Below are 20,790 nucleotides of genomic sequence, written 5' to 3' on the forward strand. Positions count from 1 at the left end.
GAGAGAGAGAGAGAGAGAGAGAGAGAGAGAGAGAGAGAGAGAGAGAGAGAGAGAGAGAGAGAGATCTCGTTCCAATGAAATATTTTTGGCACTTTAAGGATGACAGCGAAAGGACGACTTAAAGGTAGCGTTCTTTTGCATTGCATTCATACATTATTTCATGCATTTTTGAGTTCTACTGTACGCGTGTCGGTGCGCGCGCTTGTTGGGTCGATACCAGCGCTCAGACAGCGAGAAGATCGCGTGAGTTACCGTACAGATTTATGCGTGTAATGATGTGAAATGTACAATGCTCGTGTCAAGCAGGGCAAATGCGCTGGGATGCTCGCAATGTCAGCTCGTTTGTGCACTGACATGGACATCCTCGCACAAATGGCCTATATGAGGATATTTTAGCGTAGAATTCTGAAGCAGTTTATCGATTCGTTTGATACAGCGTTACAAAGAGAACACTGTAAACAAGGCTACACACAGGATGCACATCCCAATGGGATTACATCTAAATATTATTGCAAAAAACAAGCTGTATTCTGTGCGTCGCAGCTCTTTATATTTCATGTAATGATGATGATGATATGCAGATGTAACTATGCCCATCATACGCATTTTAATTATACCCATGCATGCCTTCACTAGAAGCTCAATAATGTCATTCATGCATCATTCTGAAGCAGTTTATCGATAGGTACAGTGTTACACAGGGAGACACCGTAAGAAAGGCGGCACATCCCAATGGCATTCAATCTAAATATTAGGCTACTTAAAAAAAACAGAAAAACAAGTTGCATTGCAGTACTGTATATTTAATGTTAAGATGAATGATGATGCACAAAATGGTTAAAGGAATAGATGGATACAAGTTAAGCTCAATCGACAGCATTTGTGGCATAATGTTGATTACCACAAAAAATTATTTCGACTCGTCCCTTATATTTCTTTAAAAAAAAGCAGTAATCGAGGTTCCTGTGAGGCACTTACAATGGAAGTGAAAGGGGCCAATTTTTGGAGGGTTTAAAGGCAGAATTGTGAAGCTTATAGAAAACTTATAAAATCACTTACATTAAGTCTTCTTTTAAAACTTGTGTATTATTTGAGCTGTAAAGTTGTTTTCATCATTATTTTAAGAGTCGTTTGAGGGTTTCAGGGTTTACAGCATTACCACGTTATGACAACAAAGTTGTAAAATTGGCTATAACTTTACACAGAAAAGTTTAGAAAGTGATTTTATCACAGTAAAATCATGTTTACACACATATTGTTTACATCTTGTGGCTATATTTTTGAAACTGTGAGTATTTTAACATTTATGCATTGGCCCCATTCACTTCCATTGTTAGTGCTCTACTGAAACCTTGATTTTTGTCCAAATTAATTTTTGTGGTAAGAAACAGTATGCCACAAATGTTGTCAATTAAGGTAAAATTGAACCCGAAATGTTCTTTTAAGCATCTTCTCAAACCTTAACTATACTTGCTTACAACCTGTTTACAGCCTTTTTTTTATTATTTTCATTTTTAGCAATAGAAAAATATTCCATAATAATAAATGTTTGGATATCGTGTATGCTGTAACCATATCACCCACTGGAGAGGTATAGTTCAGATTAGGGCTGCACGATTATGAAAAAACAAACAAACAAAAAAACACAATTATTGGCAATTATTGCTGTTGACATTGTAATTGTGATTATTTTGATTAATTGAATTTACATTACAATACTTCTTTTGTGTGGGGTAACTGCATGCCATTTTCTTTCTGTAGGCCGCACATCCAAAACCAGCTAAAAACTGTGTACCTGAATGACATTATTTGCATGCCATGTCAAATCTGGAATAAATTGCAAACAGAAAGTGAGCAATGCAAGAATTCTACAAAACTAGACTATTTTAAATGCTACTGATTTGTCATTGCAACATTGCACTTGCACACAACGGACAAAAAATACATTGTAAAGATAAAATTTTGAGGCAACAAGCCCCAAACAGAGTGCTGTAATTGACACTGTTCACGATTAGTTAATTGCACCAACTGTATTTGTAAACGTGGTTATTTTTTCAAGCAATTGTGTAGCCCTAGTTAGGATGCAGGGCACTGCAGCATCACTTGATGTGGGAATATCTGATGTGTTTGTGGATGTATGGTGTGGGTGGTTAGTGGAGAGAAGGGTTAATTAGACTTCAGCAATTCTTGTGCACACGAAACAGCCACCACGAGCTAAATAAGCATCTCTGGGTATGTGATGAACACTTGAAATGCGTTTGGATTATGGAAGATAACTGAGCGGACACATTTTGGACCACCGTAGTGTGTAAAGTGAGTGTGCTTTGGATAGGGAGGGAGAGTGTACAGTATGTGTGTACTGTAAGGGGCTGTCCCTCAACCCTGGAGTTTGGCCGCCTGTAATTATTTAGCAACATATGCCATTCTGCATGAAATAATCATACTGTGGCATATGTGTCACACTTATGTAATATTAACCGTTAGGTGGCCTGGATAGTTGGCTTTAGGCAAGGGGTGTATGATAGTATGTCCACATATAGTTGGCAACTTGGCATACACAGAAATCAACCACTGTAAAGGTGAGAAAGGTATTTGGAGGATGCAAAAGACATGAGAAACAGCACGATTGCCCAGATAAAACCTTATGAAAAAGTACATTGGCAGACTGGCAGTACCATGGTATAGTATCAGATCGTAATACCATGGTTCTTTGATATATACCATGGTACAGAGTGGTATCATATTCATTCATATAACATAGTATTTACTGTACATATTAGGTAGTTTAAACAATGCCATAGTGTTACCATGGTACATGTCTAAATACATGCTATTACACTGGTACGTGTCCCATATACAACAATATTACCTACCATGGTACATGTGCAAAAACATGTTATTACCATGGTACATGTCCAAAAACATGCTATTACCATAGTACATGTCCACAAACATGATGTTACCATGGTACATATCCAAAAATATCCTATTACCATGGTACATGTCTAAGAATATGCTATTACCATGGCTCTTGTGCAAAAACATGATATTAACATGGTTCATGTCCTATAAACCATGCTATTACCATGGTACATGTCTAAAAACATGCTATTACCATGGTGCATGCCCTATAAACTGTGCTATTACCAAGGTACATGTCCTATAAACCACGATATTACCATGGTACATGCCTAAAACATGCTATTACCATGGTGCATGCCCTATAAACCACAATATTACAATGGTACATATCCAAAAACATCCTATTACCATGGTGCATGTCCTATAAACCATGATATTACAATGGTACATATTCAGAAACATGCTATTACCATGGTACATGTCCAAAAACATAATATTACCATGGTGCATGTCCTATAAACCACAATATTACTATAGTAAATGTCCAAAAACATGCTATTACCATGGTACATGTCTAAAAACATGCTATTACCACGGTTCATGTCCAAAAACATGATATTAATATGGTGCATGTCCTATAAATCGTGTTATTAACATGGTGCATGTCTAAAAACATGCTATTACCATGGTGAATGTCCTGTAAACCATGATATTACAATGGTACATATCCAAAAACATCATATTACCAGGGTACATGTCTAAAAACATGCTATTACCATGGTGCATGTCCTATAAACCATGATATTACAATGGTACATATCCAAAATCATAATATTACCATGGTACTTGTCTAAAACATGCTATTACCATGGTACATGTCCAAAAACATAATATTACCATGGTGCATGTCCTATAAACCATGATATTACCATAGTAAATGTCCAAAAACATGCTATTACTATGGTACATGTCCAAAAACATGTTATTACCATGGTTCATGTCCAAAAACATTGTGGCCTATTACCATGGTACATGTCCTATAAACCACAATATTACCACAGTACATATGTAATACTATGAATTACCATAGTACATATCCAAAAATATGTCAAACAACATGTTATTACTATGGTACATGTCATATAAACCACAAACTTATCATGGTACATGTTCAAAAACATGCTATTACCATGGTACATGTCCTATAAATCATGATATTACCATGATACATATCCAAAAACATGCTATTACCATGACACATGTCAAAAACATGCTATTATTATCATGTCCAAAAACATGCTATTGGTACATTTTCAGAAATATGTTATAACCATTGAATATGTCCCAAAACATGCTATTACCATGGTACATGTCCTAAAACATGTTATTACCAGGTTACATGTCCTATAAACCACGATATTACCATGGTACATGTCCAAAAACATGTTATTATCATGGTGCATGTAAAAAAACAACAACATGCTATTGCCATGGTACATGTCCTATAAACCATGATATTACCATGGTACATGTCCAAAAACATGTTATTACCATGGTACATGTAAAAAAAAAAAAAAATGCTATTACCATGGTACATGTCCTATAAACCACAATATTATCATGATGCATGTCCAAAAACTCTATATTGCCATGACTGATGTCCTATAAACCACAAAATTACCATGTTACATATCCAAAAAACATGGTAGTAGCGTAGTACTTTTTGTTACTTTTTTGCAAGTAAAGGCAAGATTGAAAATAGTGTTTGGAAGATGCCATGCTTGGGATCATTATTTATGTGAAACTATTAAGTACAAGGTATTTGATAGAATACCATAGTATTACCATGGTACCATGTCCAAAAGAGCATGATAATACCATGGTACTTTTTAATGACGATAAGAGAGTAGTGTTCGGAAAATGGCATGCTTTGGATAATTATTTACATGATACAAGGTACTTCAAAGAATACCATGGTACATGTCCAAATATTATGGTACTAAAATGGTACTATTTCTAAAATAGTATAATAATACCATGGTACATTTTGGTGCTTTTTTGTTAGTGAAGAAGAGAGTAAAGGTAGTATTTGAATATGCAACTCTTGACATAATTAAACAAAAGCACACAGTGAGTAACTGGGAGTAACAAGCTATTATGTGCTGCATTCACCATTAGATAGAACACAGCTCACTGCCATCTGTCTCCTAAAGGAATGTAGTAATGCGCAATAATAACCAGGTTATGTTAATTGCATGCACTGTATTTTTTATGATCGGTACTAATCGGTTTTCCTGGCTCCTGAGAATGCAGTGGCTTTAAAAAAAAATTATTGTTTGCATACATTCAAAGCACTCAGCGAGAGCTACAGCATAATTCAGACTGCTTCAAAGATGGACATTTTCTCCGTCTGTGTTAATTCATGCATGCCTCCTGCCGACACACAACATGAACGGGATGTTAAAAGCCCGGCAGAGAAACTGAGACTGAGTGTTGACAGGAGCCTGGCAATAAATGAAATGAGAGGAGGTGAAAGAAAAGAGAGGTGCAATGTTTGAAGAAGACACAGGATGAGAAGTGGGAGAGACAGGGAATTAGGCACTTGGCAGTAGATAAATTGATGGATGTGCTTGTGGTTGTATCCCAGAAATCTCCCAGGCTATCTCTGAAATATCATACCACCATACTACCCTTACTATTTCTGTAGTATTTATTTACAGTATACTGGGTATCAGGGTCAACTTTTCTGTATGTATAGAATACCTGAATGACAATACAGTAGCCTCTCTCACACACAGGAGCACGCACAGGATATGTTTGGAATGGAATGGAATACTGGAGTGCTGCATACTGCACAGCAGTATATAATATTGCCTTATTTAAAAAAAAAAGAAAAAAAAGTGAAACAGTACTCATTATGTAACACGTAACACATAACCATTGCAAACAGTATAATGTCACTTGACCTCATCACATTTATCACACGTTGACACGTGACGTGACCTCATTACATGCATGTTTAATTCAGAGAGTGAAATCCCTTTGTCCTCTTGGAAATAAATAAATACAACACTGTAACAAGGTTCGGGAAAAGAGGATGCGGGAACCAAATTGTTCATTGTTAGTTTATGTTAACTAATGTCATGTTTGTATATGGAGCGTTAACAATATTATGGAGCTAGAAGAATGACTAAAGTACAAGAATTAGATTTTTGTTCATCTGAATTCTAGACATTTGACATTTCACCAAATTAAAGATTTTTGTGGCAGATTTTATAAATTTGTATTTTTAAACAGCAGATTATTGTTTGGAATTTTGTTTAGAGGTGGTATTACCCGTAAATATTCATATTATAAAATTGTAGTTAAAACATTTCTTTAAAACAATTCAGATCTTTAAAATTCTGATTTTACAAATTCAAATTGTAAACAAACTAGGTCAAAGGTCAAGCTTCCGTATTTCTCCGGGGAAAAAGAGGTTATCAGAATAGGCGAACTTAGCATTTTGGCCAATGAGCTACCAGAATTCCCTGGCACGGTTGGACTTGTATTTGAGTTATAAATCTGAACCTGTAATTTTATAATCGGAATATTTACAGCTAATTACACCTTTAAAATATATATAAAAAAATGCTGTTTAAAAATACAAATTTATAAAATACGCCACATAAATTCACAATTTTAATAGATGTCACGTCTAGAATTCAAATAAACAAAATCCAGGATCAGATACTTTAGTCATTGTTCTAGCTCCATAAAGTTGCCATTTGTAGTAGGCCCATCCATGCATAGTGAAAATGTGCATACTGTGTGCACAGTTTTCATACTGCATACTACAAAAATACTAAGAGTAGTATGGAAGTATGCTGTTGTTTCATGCATGTGTGAATTCGAGGCTGTTTTTACAGTATACTGAGCTCTGGGAGGTAGGGCTAAAAGATTTGGACAAAAAAATCTAATTGTGATTATTTTGAAAAATATTGCGATTTGAATATGATTATTAACATAAAAAACAAAAAACAAAAAAATGAATAATATTATGTCACAGGCAGACATACTCTGCTGCCAATATAAATACTGTTCTAGAAATTGTGTTCACATTTGAGTCCTCTTAAAAAGAACCAGACTAAATAAATTCAAAAATACAGTGAAACAAAAAGGGGGGAAAAACAGCTTCACATCATCTTCTACACATTGTACCTGTTCGCTATGCACCTGTTTTTGTTGAGTTTGCAATAATGACTCAGCCCACTTTTCATCATTATTTTTTGGAACCCAATAATAAGTTATTATTAAGTTAACAAAAGAAAATGGAAGTATATTTTTTGTATAATATTAACAACAAAAACTTTTATTATTATTATTATTATTATTATTATTATTATCATCATAAAACAGTACCATATTTATGTAATATTTTCTTCTTCTGCATGTGGCATAGCTATGCAGGTCTTTATTTTAGTAGAAGCTTTTATTTTGGTGGTACATAGTAGGAAGACATTTCTGAAGTGCTCTTATCCACTCTTCTGTCCACAAACCCACGTTGTTATGAAGTTACTTTACATTTGAATTGTAACTTTCAGCGACCAGGCATATTTGGAATTATACAAATGTGCAATTAGTGAATGTAGAGTGATGTAAATTTAACGTGCTCAGCTCATTAGCCTCACGTGTGGTTTGAGAATATGTAATACTACACTACAGAGAGCAGACCTGTGCACATACAGTGAGTGCAGCAAGCAAATGTGCAGACTATTTATATATTCAATTAAACTGCAGCTTTTGCGTTATATCGCGATTGTTGAGATTTTATCAAATAACCATAGCCCTACTGTGAGGTGAGCACTACCTAAAGTGCTGCCCATCTAACCAGATACTGATCAAATCAACTTCATCGCCCACCTGAATGATGCAATGGAGAGAGAGAGAGAGAGAGAGAGAGAGAGGCAATCTCACATCAAATGTGGTGATACAGGACTGCAGGAGGATGATGAAAACTGTTTCCTCCCACACAATGGCACAAACACACACATACAGTCACTCTCACACACACGTCACACACACCCACACACCCACACACACACACACACACACACACACACACACACACATACACATGTTGTGGGTCACTACAGATGTTATCTTGATCATGCACACAAATACATACAGATGTATGTAATCGAGAACACTCACACCTATGGCCACCTTTACACACAGTTACCTCTCTCTGTCTCTCTCTCTCTCTCTCTCTCTCTCTCACACACACACACACACACACACACAATGTGGAATGGAACACAAATGCGGTCATCTGTGCCCCAAGCAGGACCTCGAGCTAAAATCACACTCTCCCATTATTGTGTCACATATTATTTTTCATATATCTTCACTTGAAGGAATAGTTTCATTTAATTTTTCACTTACCCTGATGTTGTTATTGTTGTTGTTGTTTTACACCTGTATTCTTTTAGTAAAACTTAACAATTACTTAAGGTTCTGTTTGTTAATATTAATAAATGCATTAGATATCATGAACTAATAGTGAACAATGACATTTTACTGCATTTTTATGTTAATGTATCAAAAATACTGTTGTTCATTGTTCATATTGCACATGAGCTAACAAATGTTAACATATACAGCTTTTAATGTAAAAAAAAAAAAAGATTAGTATTATGTAGAAATTAACATCAAGATGAATAAATGCTCTAAAATTATTTTTCTTTGTTAGTTCATGTTAACTGATGTACAGTTGGTAACTAATGTTAATAAATACAACCTTATTGGAAAGTGTTACTTACATTTTAAACTAATATTCACAGTCTCTTTTCCATACAGTTTATAGTTATCATGGCTGTCAAACTGCAAAAAATAAATAAATAAATAAATAAAAAATAAATAAAAAGCATTAAGACCACATTAAATTGTAATTCACCAAGGAGAGGGATAAAGGCAGCCAGATGCGGCAGTTCCCCTCCTCGGCTGATTAGCCCAATTGGGGGCCGGGCGTGTGTTCTCACGGCCCGGCCCCGCCCTCCTCCTCATCACATACCGGTTTTGGAGCAGTGGCTACTTCCTTGCTGAGTAGCCTTTCGGGTTATGTTGTATAGGACCAGTTTTACTGTGGATATAGATACTTGTCTACCTGTTTCCTCCAGCATCTTCACAAGGTCCTTTGCTGTTGTTCTGGGATTGATTTGCACTTTTTGCACCAAACTACATTCATCTTTAGGCGACAGAATGCGTCTCCTTCCTAAGGAGTCACATTAATGCGTCACAAGCCATAAAAAAGCCAGAATACAGTTTGCAAGTGCACATGGGGACAAAGATCTTACTTTTTGGAGAAATGTCCTCTGGCCTAATGAAACAAAAATTGAAATGTTAGGCCATAATAACCATCGTTATATTTGGAGGAAAAAGGGTGAGGCTTGCAACCATCCCAACCGTGAAGCATGGGGGTGGCAGCATCATGTTTTGATGCAGGAGGGACTGGTGCACTTCACAAAATAGATGGTATCATGAGGAAGGAAAATTATGTGGATATATTGAAGCAAAATCTCAAGACATCAGCCAGGAAGTTAAAGCTTGGTCGCAAATGGGTCTTCCAAATGGACAATGACCCCAAGCATACCTCCAAAATTGTGACAAAATGGCTTAAGGACAACAAAGTCAAAGTATTGGAGTGGCTATCACAACGCTCTGACCTCAATCCGATAGAAAATGTGTGGATAGAACTGAAAAAGCGAGCAAGGAGGCCTACAAACCTGACTCAGTTACACCAGTTCTGTCTGGAGGAATGGGCCAAAATTCCAGTAACTTATTGTGAGAAGCTTGTGGAAGGCTACCCAAAATATTTGACCCAAGTTAAACAATTTAAAGGCAATGCTACCAAATACTAACAGTGTATGCAAACTTCTGACCCACTGGGAATGTGATGAAATAAATAAAAGCTGAAATAAATCATTCTCTCTACTATTATTCTGACATTTCACATTCTTAAAATAAAGTAGTGATCCTAACTGACCTAAGACAGGGAATGTTTTCTACGATTAAATGTCAGGAATTGTGAAAAATGAGTTTACATGTATTTGGCTAAGGTGTATGTAAACTTCTGACTTCAACTGTATATACATATGTACAAATACAAATCTGTTATATACAGAAGAGGTAGGATATGTTAAATAAATATAATTGACTTAATTGAATATAATTATAATTGACAAAAAGCTGTGTATTGCACTTAATTATTGCTCAATGGGGCAGTTTTAACTGTTCATGAGATGGATAGCCTGAGGTTAAAAACTGTTCCTGTGTCTGACGGTTCTGGTGCTCAGTGCTCTGTAGTGCCAGCCAGAAGGCAACAGTTCAAAAAGGTAGTGTGCTGGGTGAATGGGGTCTAGATTCATTTTACCAGCCCTTTTCCTCACTCTGGAAGTGTACAGTTCTTTAAGGGAGGGCAGGGGGCAACCAATAATCCACTCAGCAGTCCATACTGTCCTTTGTAGTCTTCTGATATCCGATTTCGTAGCTGAACCAAACCAGACAGTTACTGAAGTGCAGAGGACAGACTCAATGACTGCTGAGTAGAACTGGATTAGCAGCGCCTTTGGCAGGTTGAACTTACTCAACTGGTGAAGGAAGGACAAGCTCTGATGGGCCTTTTTCACAATGGAGTCATTATGGGTCTCCCACTTCAGGTCCTGTGAGATGGTAGTGCCCAGGAACCTGAATGACTCCACTTCTGCCACAGTGCTGTTCAGAATGGTGAGCAGGGTGAATGTTGGGGTGTTCCTCCTAAAGTCCACAATCATCTCCACTGTTTTGAGTGTGTTGAGCTCCAGGATGTTATGACTGCACCAGTGAGCCAGCCGTTCAACCAACCTTCTGTATGCAGACTCATTGTCATCTTGAATGAGGCTGATGACAGTGGTGTCATATGCAAACTTCAGGAGCTTGACAGAGGGGTCCTTGGCAGTGCAGTCATTGATATACAGGGAGAAGAGTAGTGGGGAGGGCACACATCCCTGGGGGGCACCAGTGCTGATCATACATGTGCTGGAAGTGAATTTCCCCATTCTCACTAGCTGATGCCTGTCCATCAGAAAGCTGGTGATCCACTGACAGATAGATGTAGGAACAGAGAGCTGGGTTAATTTATTCCATAGGAGAGCTGGGATGATGGTGTTGAAAGCTGAACTGAAGCCCACAAAAACGATCCTTGCATATGTCCCTAGTTTGTCCAGATGTTGCAGGATATGATGCAATCCTATGTTGACTGCGTCATCCATAGACCTGTTTGCTCTACAAGCAAATAACTTCATGACCACAGTCGTCCAAGTGATGGGTCTGTAGTCATTAAGTCCTTTGTTCTTGGGTTTCTCCTATTGTTTCATGAAAAAAAGAATACAGGTTTAGAACAACATAATGACATAATGGTGAGTAAATAATGACAGCATTTTTATTTTTTTGGATAAACTGACAATTGGACATGGCAGAGGATGCACCTTCTAACAGAAGGACTTTTAGGAAACTTTGGCATCACATTTTCTAAATCATTAGTGCACAACACAGGAAGTGGACTGGGGTAAAAATAACATGCTGCCACAAAGTGGCTCAAAACATAATAAAGGTAACACTGAGAAAGAAGAGTGGAAGAGGTTGAGAGAAGGAGAGAGACTAAATTTAGCCTCTTTAACATAAATACTTTGGGTGTGAGTTTAGAGCATAGAGGACATGGTGGAATGGTGTGGAGCGCAGACCTAATGAGGCCATGCAAAATCAGGAGCATTTCTGTGATCCAGAAATCCAGTAGATCTGTCTGTCTCTCCACTGTTTATCTGTATTTGCTGCCGCCTGAGTTGATGACTTTATCAACCCAGCTAACTGTGCTGATTGGTTCATCTGCCTAATTGTGTACTTGAAAGCCCGCCTCCCATCTGTGTATGAGTGTGCAGATGGCCCCTTCATGTGTGAAGCATGCATTAATTGTGCAACTTCAAACGGCCCTTGTAAAAATCCTTCCATCAAAGGCGCATGATGCTATGCTACCTTCTCCCAATCTGGGTCAGATGCAAACCAGGACGCATGTGCAGCGAATGAGTCTCCCTCCCTTTATCTCTCACTCTTTCTCCTTATATCTCTTCAGTCTTCCCTGTTCCCAATCCTTAAATCTTTTATCTTTCTCTTTGTCTTTGTCTCTCTGGCTAAGTTGATACAGCAGCAGAATGCAGTTGTCAGTCTTGTTTTAGAGTGCTAACTGCTGATTTTAAATATGTTCTTTGATCGTAATCTTGACCAACCATTTTGGAGATTTTGGTCTTTTCCCTTTCAAGTAGATAGGACCTGTACTGGCATGCTGCTTGACTGTTTACATAGAAAAATTGCTCCACATGAGTGTTCCAAAGATGGCCGCCAAGTAACTTTCTAAAATGGCTTTGTCTAAACACAAAGGATGTAGTCCAAATAGAATTCCCTATTTTCCTAAAGGGGCGATTTTACATTGTTGTAACACCACAGACATTAAAGGGATAGTTCACCCAAAAATGAAAATTCTCTCATCATTTACTCACCCTCATGCCATCCCAGATCTGTATGACTTTCTTTCATCTGCAGAATACAAATATTTTTAGAAGAATATTTCAGCTCTGTAAGTTCATACAATGCAAGTAAATTGTGACCAGAACTCTGAAGCTCCAAAAAGCACATAATGGCATCATAAAAGTAATCCATATGTCTCCAGTGGTTTAATCAATGCCTTCAGAATCGTTATAATCATTTTTTATTTAGAACAATCCAAAATGTAACTCCTTTTTCACAATAAATCTTAACAGCAGTCTTCTTGGTGATCATGATTTCAAGCTCGATTACACTTCCTATAGTGGCATCTAGCTCTCTGCACATGCATCAAGCACTAGGAAGTGTAATCGAGCTTGAAATCATGATCATGCCTAGAGACTGCAATGGCAAGATGTACAGTGAAAAAGGAGTTATATGTTGGTCTGTTCTCACCCAAAACCAACTGGATCACTTCAGAAGACATGGATTAAACTACTGGAGTCGTATGGCTTAACTTTATGCTGCCTTTATGTCCTTTTTGGAGCTTCAAACTTCTGGTCAACATTCAAATGCATTGTATGAACCAACAGAACTGAGATATTCTTCTAAAAATCTTAATTTGTGTTCTGCTGATGAAAGAAAGTCATACACATCTGGGATGGCATGAAGGTGAGTAAATGATGAAAGAATTTTCATTTTTGGGTGAACCATTCCTTTAAGTTGAGGGACACAACTTTTTCTTAAAATATCTCAAAATATCTATTTTTCTTAACAATATAATTAATAGATACATGTTACATTAAATCTATTTTCGTAATATAAACACTTTATTATATATAACACAATATATAAAATGTAATGGTTGCCATAATATCCCAGGATACCTCTTTGAGGTATGAAGGTGACATGCAGATTTTGTTACACATAATATCTCTCAAACTCAATAAAAATGTATTTTGAGAAAAATTTAACTTTTAACAATGCACAAATTGCTTTCACCCCACAGAATGCAAATGTGTCAACATTTTACGATTTATTGATATCTAAAGTTGATCACCATTTTCCACCGCAAATGAAGAATGACCCTCGACACTAACATTTACACATAGTTCGGCTTGACATTGGTTGTTCGTTCATACAGACAGTATGCTATAAGCTGTTGTATGAACAGGACCATTCCAGAGTCACATCTGTTAGTAAATCTGGTGGTCACTCCCAAACACTGACTGTGTAAACGTAGCCTTTGTTTAGATTGCAGATTTTGGGATTTCTGGACAAGACGGAGGCTCTACTTTGTAGCTAGCCTGCAATAACAATACAACGGTTCTGTCTGATACACAGTAAAATATGTCTTTTTTTGTCTTAGGGGTTGAAACAAAGCTGTAACGTTGTGTGATCACAGGATGATGTATTTCAGATTGTCAGCAGTTTAATTACAGGATGTTGAAGCTAGCACTGTGGAAGTTGTTCTAGGACAACATGGTCTTCGGTTTCAGCTGTATGTTGTTTCAGATCTCCCAAGTTGTTTTTCAACACTACCTTTTCTGAAATTCTCTGAAGAATCAGCAAATTAACCACTGATCATTTTCACATGCAAATGAGCTTTGCGGCAAACTTGCGGCAAATTGTCCATTGTCGCCAAAGGTTTGCTGCAGGTTCACCACTACCGGTGAAGAGCTACAAACTTCTGGCAAACACTTGCGGCAAATCACAAGCTCATTTGTATGTGAAAATAATGAGTGGCAAATATGCAGCAAATTTGTGGCTAGTTAGCAGAACTCTTGATTTTTTGTAAGGGGTGTTTTCATGTAGATGTAGACTGATCTTGACTGAGTAAAGAAATCAACAGAATTTTTTTTATTGCCATTAATGTAGGTGGAGCACCGGGTCACACCCACTGATGATGTGGACCAATGGTGTTTAACAGCCAATATGAAGTTTTTCTGAACAAAATCACCTTCTTTTTGGCCAGATTTTGTATTAAAATGACGTCACACACGTTCTGTCTTAGATTTCACTAGAAGCATATTGGCGCCTTGAGTACACTAGCATATACTGTAGATGGCCTCAAAGCTAACAGATAACAATTAAAAGCACACAATATTTGGATTTAATGGTGCGTTATGGTATAGGGATGTGTGCGAGTAATCGACTAATCGAGTAATCGTTCTGCAAACACTACTCGAATATCGCAAATTGATTTTCCTCTGCGCATTTGCCTGCCATGAGCAACACTGAATTATACTGTACTTTCCCTCTGAATCTCTCACCAAATCTCACAGTTACAATTGAACTTTCGCTAAGCCCCGCCTTAAAAACACTTCTGACCAATCCTGTCTTAGCAACGTTTGCCCTGCTGCCATTACTCTGACACGCGTTTTCTATTTTCCAATGACAGCTTATGGAAGTAATGTGTGTTTGAGTACTTTTAAGCAGGATTTAATCAAAATAGTAAAAAAATGTAAAACAAGTTGTTGCTGGGTCATTTGTAATAGTGACACGAGTTACCAAGAGAGGATACACACAGTGTTTTTCTTTCTTTTTTTTATTTTTATAATCTTTAAATAAATCTGGAGAAGAGCATGTTATGGATTAAACTGTGTCAGCCCTCATTCCCAAATGAACATATAGCATCTGCAACAACACCTACATTTGCTCCAAGGTAAATTAAAGCTTATAACGGAACGTTTATTCATTTATGTATTGATTCAAGTCATGGTAAAACTGATAGTAAATAAACAGTTCACAGCATCAAAATGAGTGTGCTATGAGACGTTATAAACAGCTCTGTTCACTTACGCTAATGTTATTAGATGTGTAATCGCTATTAAATAAAAATTTTCTCTTTTCAAGTGACTGTAATAATCATTTGCCTTGATTCTGATTTACAGTCTCCACAGTTTTTAATCAAATTACTGGGTAATTTAACAATTTCTTATTTCAATGTCACTCTACATACCAGCCCACGTAAAAATATTATCCATTCCGTTTATAAGAATATTTTGCCAAAAAATACATAGTTCACGGCAATCTCCCATTCATTCCAATGGGGAGTTCTGCAGAGCTTGTCAGAGCGAGCAGTTGTAACTAAGGGGAGCGGAGCTTAGCAAACGATCAATTAAGGTGTTGCGGTGTTGGATGAGAGAAGAAGATATGATGGCGCCTGTGCTTTTGAAGCCAAGTGTGGCAATATTTGAAATATTTTTATTAGTCTTATTGAATTCTAATCTATTGGTATATAGTTCTTGTTGAAGTCATGCCTACCAACGGAAGAGGAACTGCTTTTATGGTGGAAAGAAAATGCAAAGCGTAACAAGAAACTCAGAAGCTTTTCAGACCGGCATGTGTGTATGTGTGTTAAATCTCTGTACACAGGCAGAGCGCATTTTATAAAAAGCCAACTTTCACCACTTGTTTTTCTGAATAATAACATGTGAAACGATAAAAATATGAAAGCCATATACAGTATGCGCAATACAGTGGCGTAACTTGGATGTTGTGGGCCCCAGTGCAAAAGAACTTGATGGGGCCCCCTGCCACCCCCACCCACTCGTAGCCTACAAGAATTAACTTAAAGTATATGACATTATAATGTAATTTTTTTGTTTGCGCAATATTGCTACTATATGTCTCAATACATTTGATCCTCTCAAGGCACGTTTTCAGAAATTATGAGAAATATCTTATTTATCTTAAAATGTCTTTCTTAAATGATTAAAATGGAATTCCACAAATGAGTTGTGCTATTCATTCTGAAAGGCTGCATTTTATTTAAAATAAATAAATAAATAAATAAAATAAAATAAAAAGTAAATTAAAATAAAAACAATTATACCAGCAATCCAGCTGATCGTAGCCGTGTTTTTGGGACTAGATTAATTTACTGTCAGTTTCTTTATGACACTATCATCAGCTTTCTCCTGAACAAAATGACAGGACACTTAAAGATAACCTGACATCACAGACATATTTTGCTTGATCAACTGAACTTTCATGCTGGAGATGTCCAATAATAGAATCCCTACAATGAATGAATGAAAAATGCAGAGAAACGTTCAATGTATCACTTAAAATTAGTAATTTCTAATTAAATATTTTAATTAGGGTTAGAGTAAGATGTTATGTTAATAATAAATGATAATTTAGAAGTTTTTAGATTTAAAAAAAATGTTACCATAGATGAGATACATAGTGTGTAGTCCAGCTATAAATATAAAGCAGTTCTATAGTAGCATCTGTGGTGTTTGCATGTATTGTATGCTAGTGAAGGTGTTAATAGTGCCATAAACAGTGCAAAGTTTTAAGGTAGAGCCCAGTCATCACAGCCCCCCTAAACCATGGTCACCAGTGTGGCAGCCCTACCCACACTGTTGGCAGCTAAGCCACTGGTGCAATAAAATAATGCTTAGTGTTAGTTTCTATGCAATCTCTGGGTGAGTGCAGATGTTTAATATTGTTTTTTAATCTTTTTTTTTCTCGCATTTTAATTAATGCATATTTTTCATTTAATTATTTTTCTCAGAAGAAAAGCATAATTTGTTGAAGGTATGCTATTAAAAAAAAAAATGTTCTTGGTAACGTTTCTGAATAAAACTAAATAAACATTTAACACACCAATTTTCATTGATGAGCAATCGATTGCTCATTTTTTTGTGGGTTAGAGTACTCAGCTTCAAAATTACATGACATGCCCATCCCTATTGTGGTGTAAATTCAACATTACATTACTTTACTCATTACTTCCAAAATCTTTCCAGAAACTGATTACATAACATGCCTAACATGTAACTAGTTTACCCCCCACACTTTAGCTCTGCATTTGAACTTGGCCTATCCAATCAGAGTTTTAGAGCCAGAAACATTTGCACAGCTTTCTTTCGCTCAGCTGTGTACTGATACAAGAGGTTTGGAGGGATCCAAATGCAGGTGTGTGCTTTACATTCACTTTAAAAGACTGCACAGTGTGGAGTTTACGCCTCAATTCCCGCTGACTCTACACATATCACTCATTCCTCTTTTGGCAGGAGGTTCATCTCTGCTGTTTATCACTGTATTGTTCTAGTTCCATGCAGGAGACTGCATGGGAATGGTGGATGGATGATGTGGCTACAGAAGAAGAGAGTTTGTAGCGTGCTGATTATAAGGCCAGGAGAAAAGTAGAAGCCCTCTGCAGGAATAATAACACATGTAGAAATGTTAATCAGGGTCTTAGTGTTAATTGGTTGCGGCTGCTCTCACAGGCCTTTAGCTCAAATAAGAAGGTACAGAATATGTATAGTGTAGTGGCAGTACATATATATATATTTTTTAATCCATCGTTCCTCTATTTTTGAACTGAATGTCCATTAGATAGCATGACCTTGTATCTGAAATAAATGTGAAATGTCTAATAGAGTTAGCTATCTATTCATCATAATTAATACAAACTTTGAAAAATTCCTTTCAGAAAGAATTTATCTTAGTATGACCTTGCACAGTTAAAGGAGTGTCATTATTGTGTGTCTCCAGTTTCATAAAAAAGTTAATCACAAAACTAAATTCTATGGTCCATTATACTCTACAACATTCTCTTCACAAGAATATGAACACACTTTTGGTCCCGTTGTTCATTGTTAACATGCGCTGTTGTGTTACTGTGACAATACCACTCTGGAAATACTAAAGGAGGCGACAGAGTTAACTTCAAATAAATGTTACCTTCAAATGTCTGTGCCATTAAACTGGATGTGTGTGTTTTTATAAACATGTCTATAAAATGATAATGATTTCGCTGCAGCGTGCTGTGAGAGTTTTTCTCTGAAACCCTCCTCCACCCCAGCTTCAATTGTCTAGATCTGCTACATGGGGATTGTTTGTACATCTATTTGTGCAGCAACATGTCCTAAATGCTCGATGCAGCATGTTTTGTGTTTTTCTAATCATGCAGCAGCAGTATGTATGTCTTTGTATGTACTAGCAGTACCAAGTCTCCGTACTTGCTCTAAAGCAGCAGCGTAGTAGATACCAAGACCAATATCCTATCGTTATTTCACACCCACAATAACATGCCAAATCTTTCAGAAAGTTGTCATGGCTGAAATAGTGTAAGAACTACACTACCCATGATGCTAAGGGAGAAGATCCAACAATCAGAGAATCACAGATAAGTCCAGCAGTGACAGCGCACTTGCATGATGCACGAAGAATGACACAATAAAATCGGTCTCCCTAATCTCTCAAACTACATGTTAGAGCCTTAAAAACCATAAGAGGTTCATAATATTTTTCTAAATATAAAGTGTGTTTTTGTATATTAAGATATGCTTATTTTGAATATTAATACTATATAATGTCATTAATTAATATTATTTGGTCTTATATCCTGGCATTTATATTAGAACATTCAAATTAATATAGTCCCTCTTTTTTTGGATCACATGACGGATGCCATTTTCATACGTAATACATATACGCAGTGTTGGGGAGTAACGGAATACATGTAACGGGATTACGTATTTAAAATACAAAATATAAGTAACTGTATTCCACTACAGTTACAATTTAAATCATTGGTAATTAGAATACAGTTACATTCAAAAAGTATTTTGATTACTGAAGAGATTACTTTGCATTTTATTGTCATTTGTTTCATTTAATATTTAGTCCTTTCAGATGAAAAACATTCATACATATAAATGATGCGATCCAAAGTGCATTTGAACAGCGGTGAAACACTTTCTTATGATGTGTTACATTCATACGAGCAGACAGAGAAGTAAGTTTGAAGTAAGTTTGGAGCACAAGAAATAGAAATAAACCTTGTGTAAATTGTCAGCTTTACGATAAGCTTAAATGCTATTTCTAGCCATTTTACAAGCACGTTACCAGGCACGATCATATTTTTTTTATCAAGAAAATTAATGTTGGATCATAATTTCCTTTTTTCTAGTAAGACCTTTGATATTAGGGCAAAAATCATATTCATGATAATAATTTTTGTATTGTTTTCCTGTAAAAATATCTAAAAATCCTTAAAACAAGATCAATTTGATTTATCTTGTTTTAGAAACAACACTGCATAAGATATTTAGGTTTTTCAGAGAATGTATTTTTAACATGTGTATTTTGTCTTACTGTACTGGCAGAGTTTTTATAGTCAAAACAAGTGAAAAAATCTACCAGTGCTGAAGAAGTAATCCAAAGTATTTAGAATACGTTACTGACCTTGAGTAATCTAACGGAATACGTTACAAATTACATTTTTACAGCATGTATTCTGGAATCTGTAGTGGAAAACATTTCAACAGTAACCCTTCCAACCCTGTATATACGTAATAACGGTTAACTTTTGAATAAGATGAAGAAGAAGAACAAAGGAGGTTGAATTAGATAGTCTTTTGCCTGTGAAACCATATTTAATCTTAAACTTGTCCACGTGTAAATAGTTCTCAAGTTTGATTCTTTTTGTATTCTGACAAACAGAAAGTAAACTGTTACACTGCAAGTTTATGGCTTCAGGCGTGCAATTCTTATGTGTCTAACCTCCATGGAAATGGCAGTGTTATGAAAAACGGCTTAGACCATCATTACACTATATATATATTTGTATGTGAAACATTTGCAATAAACTTTAAATATATTGTTTCAATACTTATAGTCAGCAACTTTCAATCAATAAGGGTGGGTAAAAAATGTATTTTCCAGTGCATTGCAATCTTTATTTGAATGATCTCTATTCTTAAATCTTTTACTCTATGTGCAACCCTCTACTACAATGAAAGGAAATCACTCGCAACAAAATTTCACGCTATGCAATTAAAATGTTATATATTTGGCAACTGGCAGGTAAATATTTAGATTTCACTCTCCAGTAATTGTGTAGTATAGTGGTGGAGTATTCAGCAGCGAGATCCTTTCATTTCGTGTTGAGAGTAAAAGTTGTTCCATGTAATGTTTATCCAAGGATGAGATCCACGTGACCCATTTGTCATCGAATAAAGTCTCTTTTAATATCCTTTCTGTCTTTTACAGTCAGTTGTTGATAAAAAAAAAAAAGAAAAAAAAAAAGGAAAATGTATTTCTAATCATGCATCGCACAGATGAGGTAAAGCCATTCGTGTCTCTCTTATTAATATGCGCTCATTTACAGAACAGCTGGTTTTCTTAAAGACACAGTACCGGTTTTTAGCACGTATTCAACTAATCAATGCTTATACTTGTAAACATGTAACAAAATATATACAATATATTTGCAATATAAATTAATATCATATTTATTTACTGAATACATACTGTATATTTGTTCATTTAAAAAAAGCTAAACTGTGACCAAAATGATGAAAAACTAATAAAATATAATTATTAAAATGTATATTTTCGTAAACGCACCTAGTT

The 20,790-nt window shown here is 36.1% G+C and overlaps 1 protein-coding gene across 4 annotated transcripts in view; it reads left to right on the forward strand.

Moving 5' to 3' along the window:
- LOC127418032 (protein phosphatase 3 catalytic subunit alpha-like) overlaps positions 1–20,790 on the forward strand; it is an 89,190-nt gene that overhangs the window by 936 nt on the left and 67,464 nt on the right. Inside the window, exon 1 of one of the 4 annotated variants that reach the window (XM_051658356.1) lies at positions 43–124. The exons of 2 other annotated variants lie outside the window; for them this stretch is intronic. In XM_051658356.1, coding sequence (XP_051514316.1) covers positions 100–124 — 25 coding nt within the window. In that variant the 5' untranslated portion in view covers positions 43–99. Of the gene's footprint in view, positions 1–42; positions 125–149; positions 244–20,790 lie in introns of those variants that run through there. One more of the 4 variants, XM_051658358.1, reaches the window with a different exon arrangement.

This window comes from Myxocyprinus asiaticus, chromosome 27 (genome assembly GCF_019703515.2).
Source record: "Myxocyprinus asiaticus isolate MX2 ecotype Aquarium Trade chromosome 27, UBuf_Myxa_2, whole genome shotgun sequence".
In the NCBI taxonomy this organism is placed as follows: domain Eukaryota; kingdom Metazoa; phylum Chordata; class Actinopteri; order Cypriniformes; family Catostomidae; genus Myxocyprinus; species Myxocyprinus asiaticus.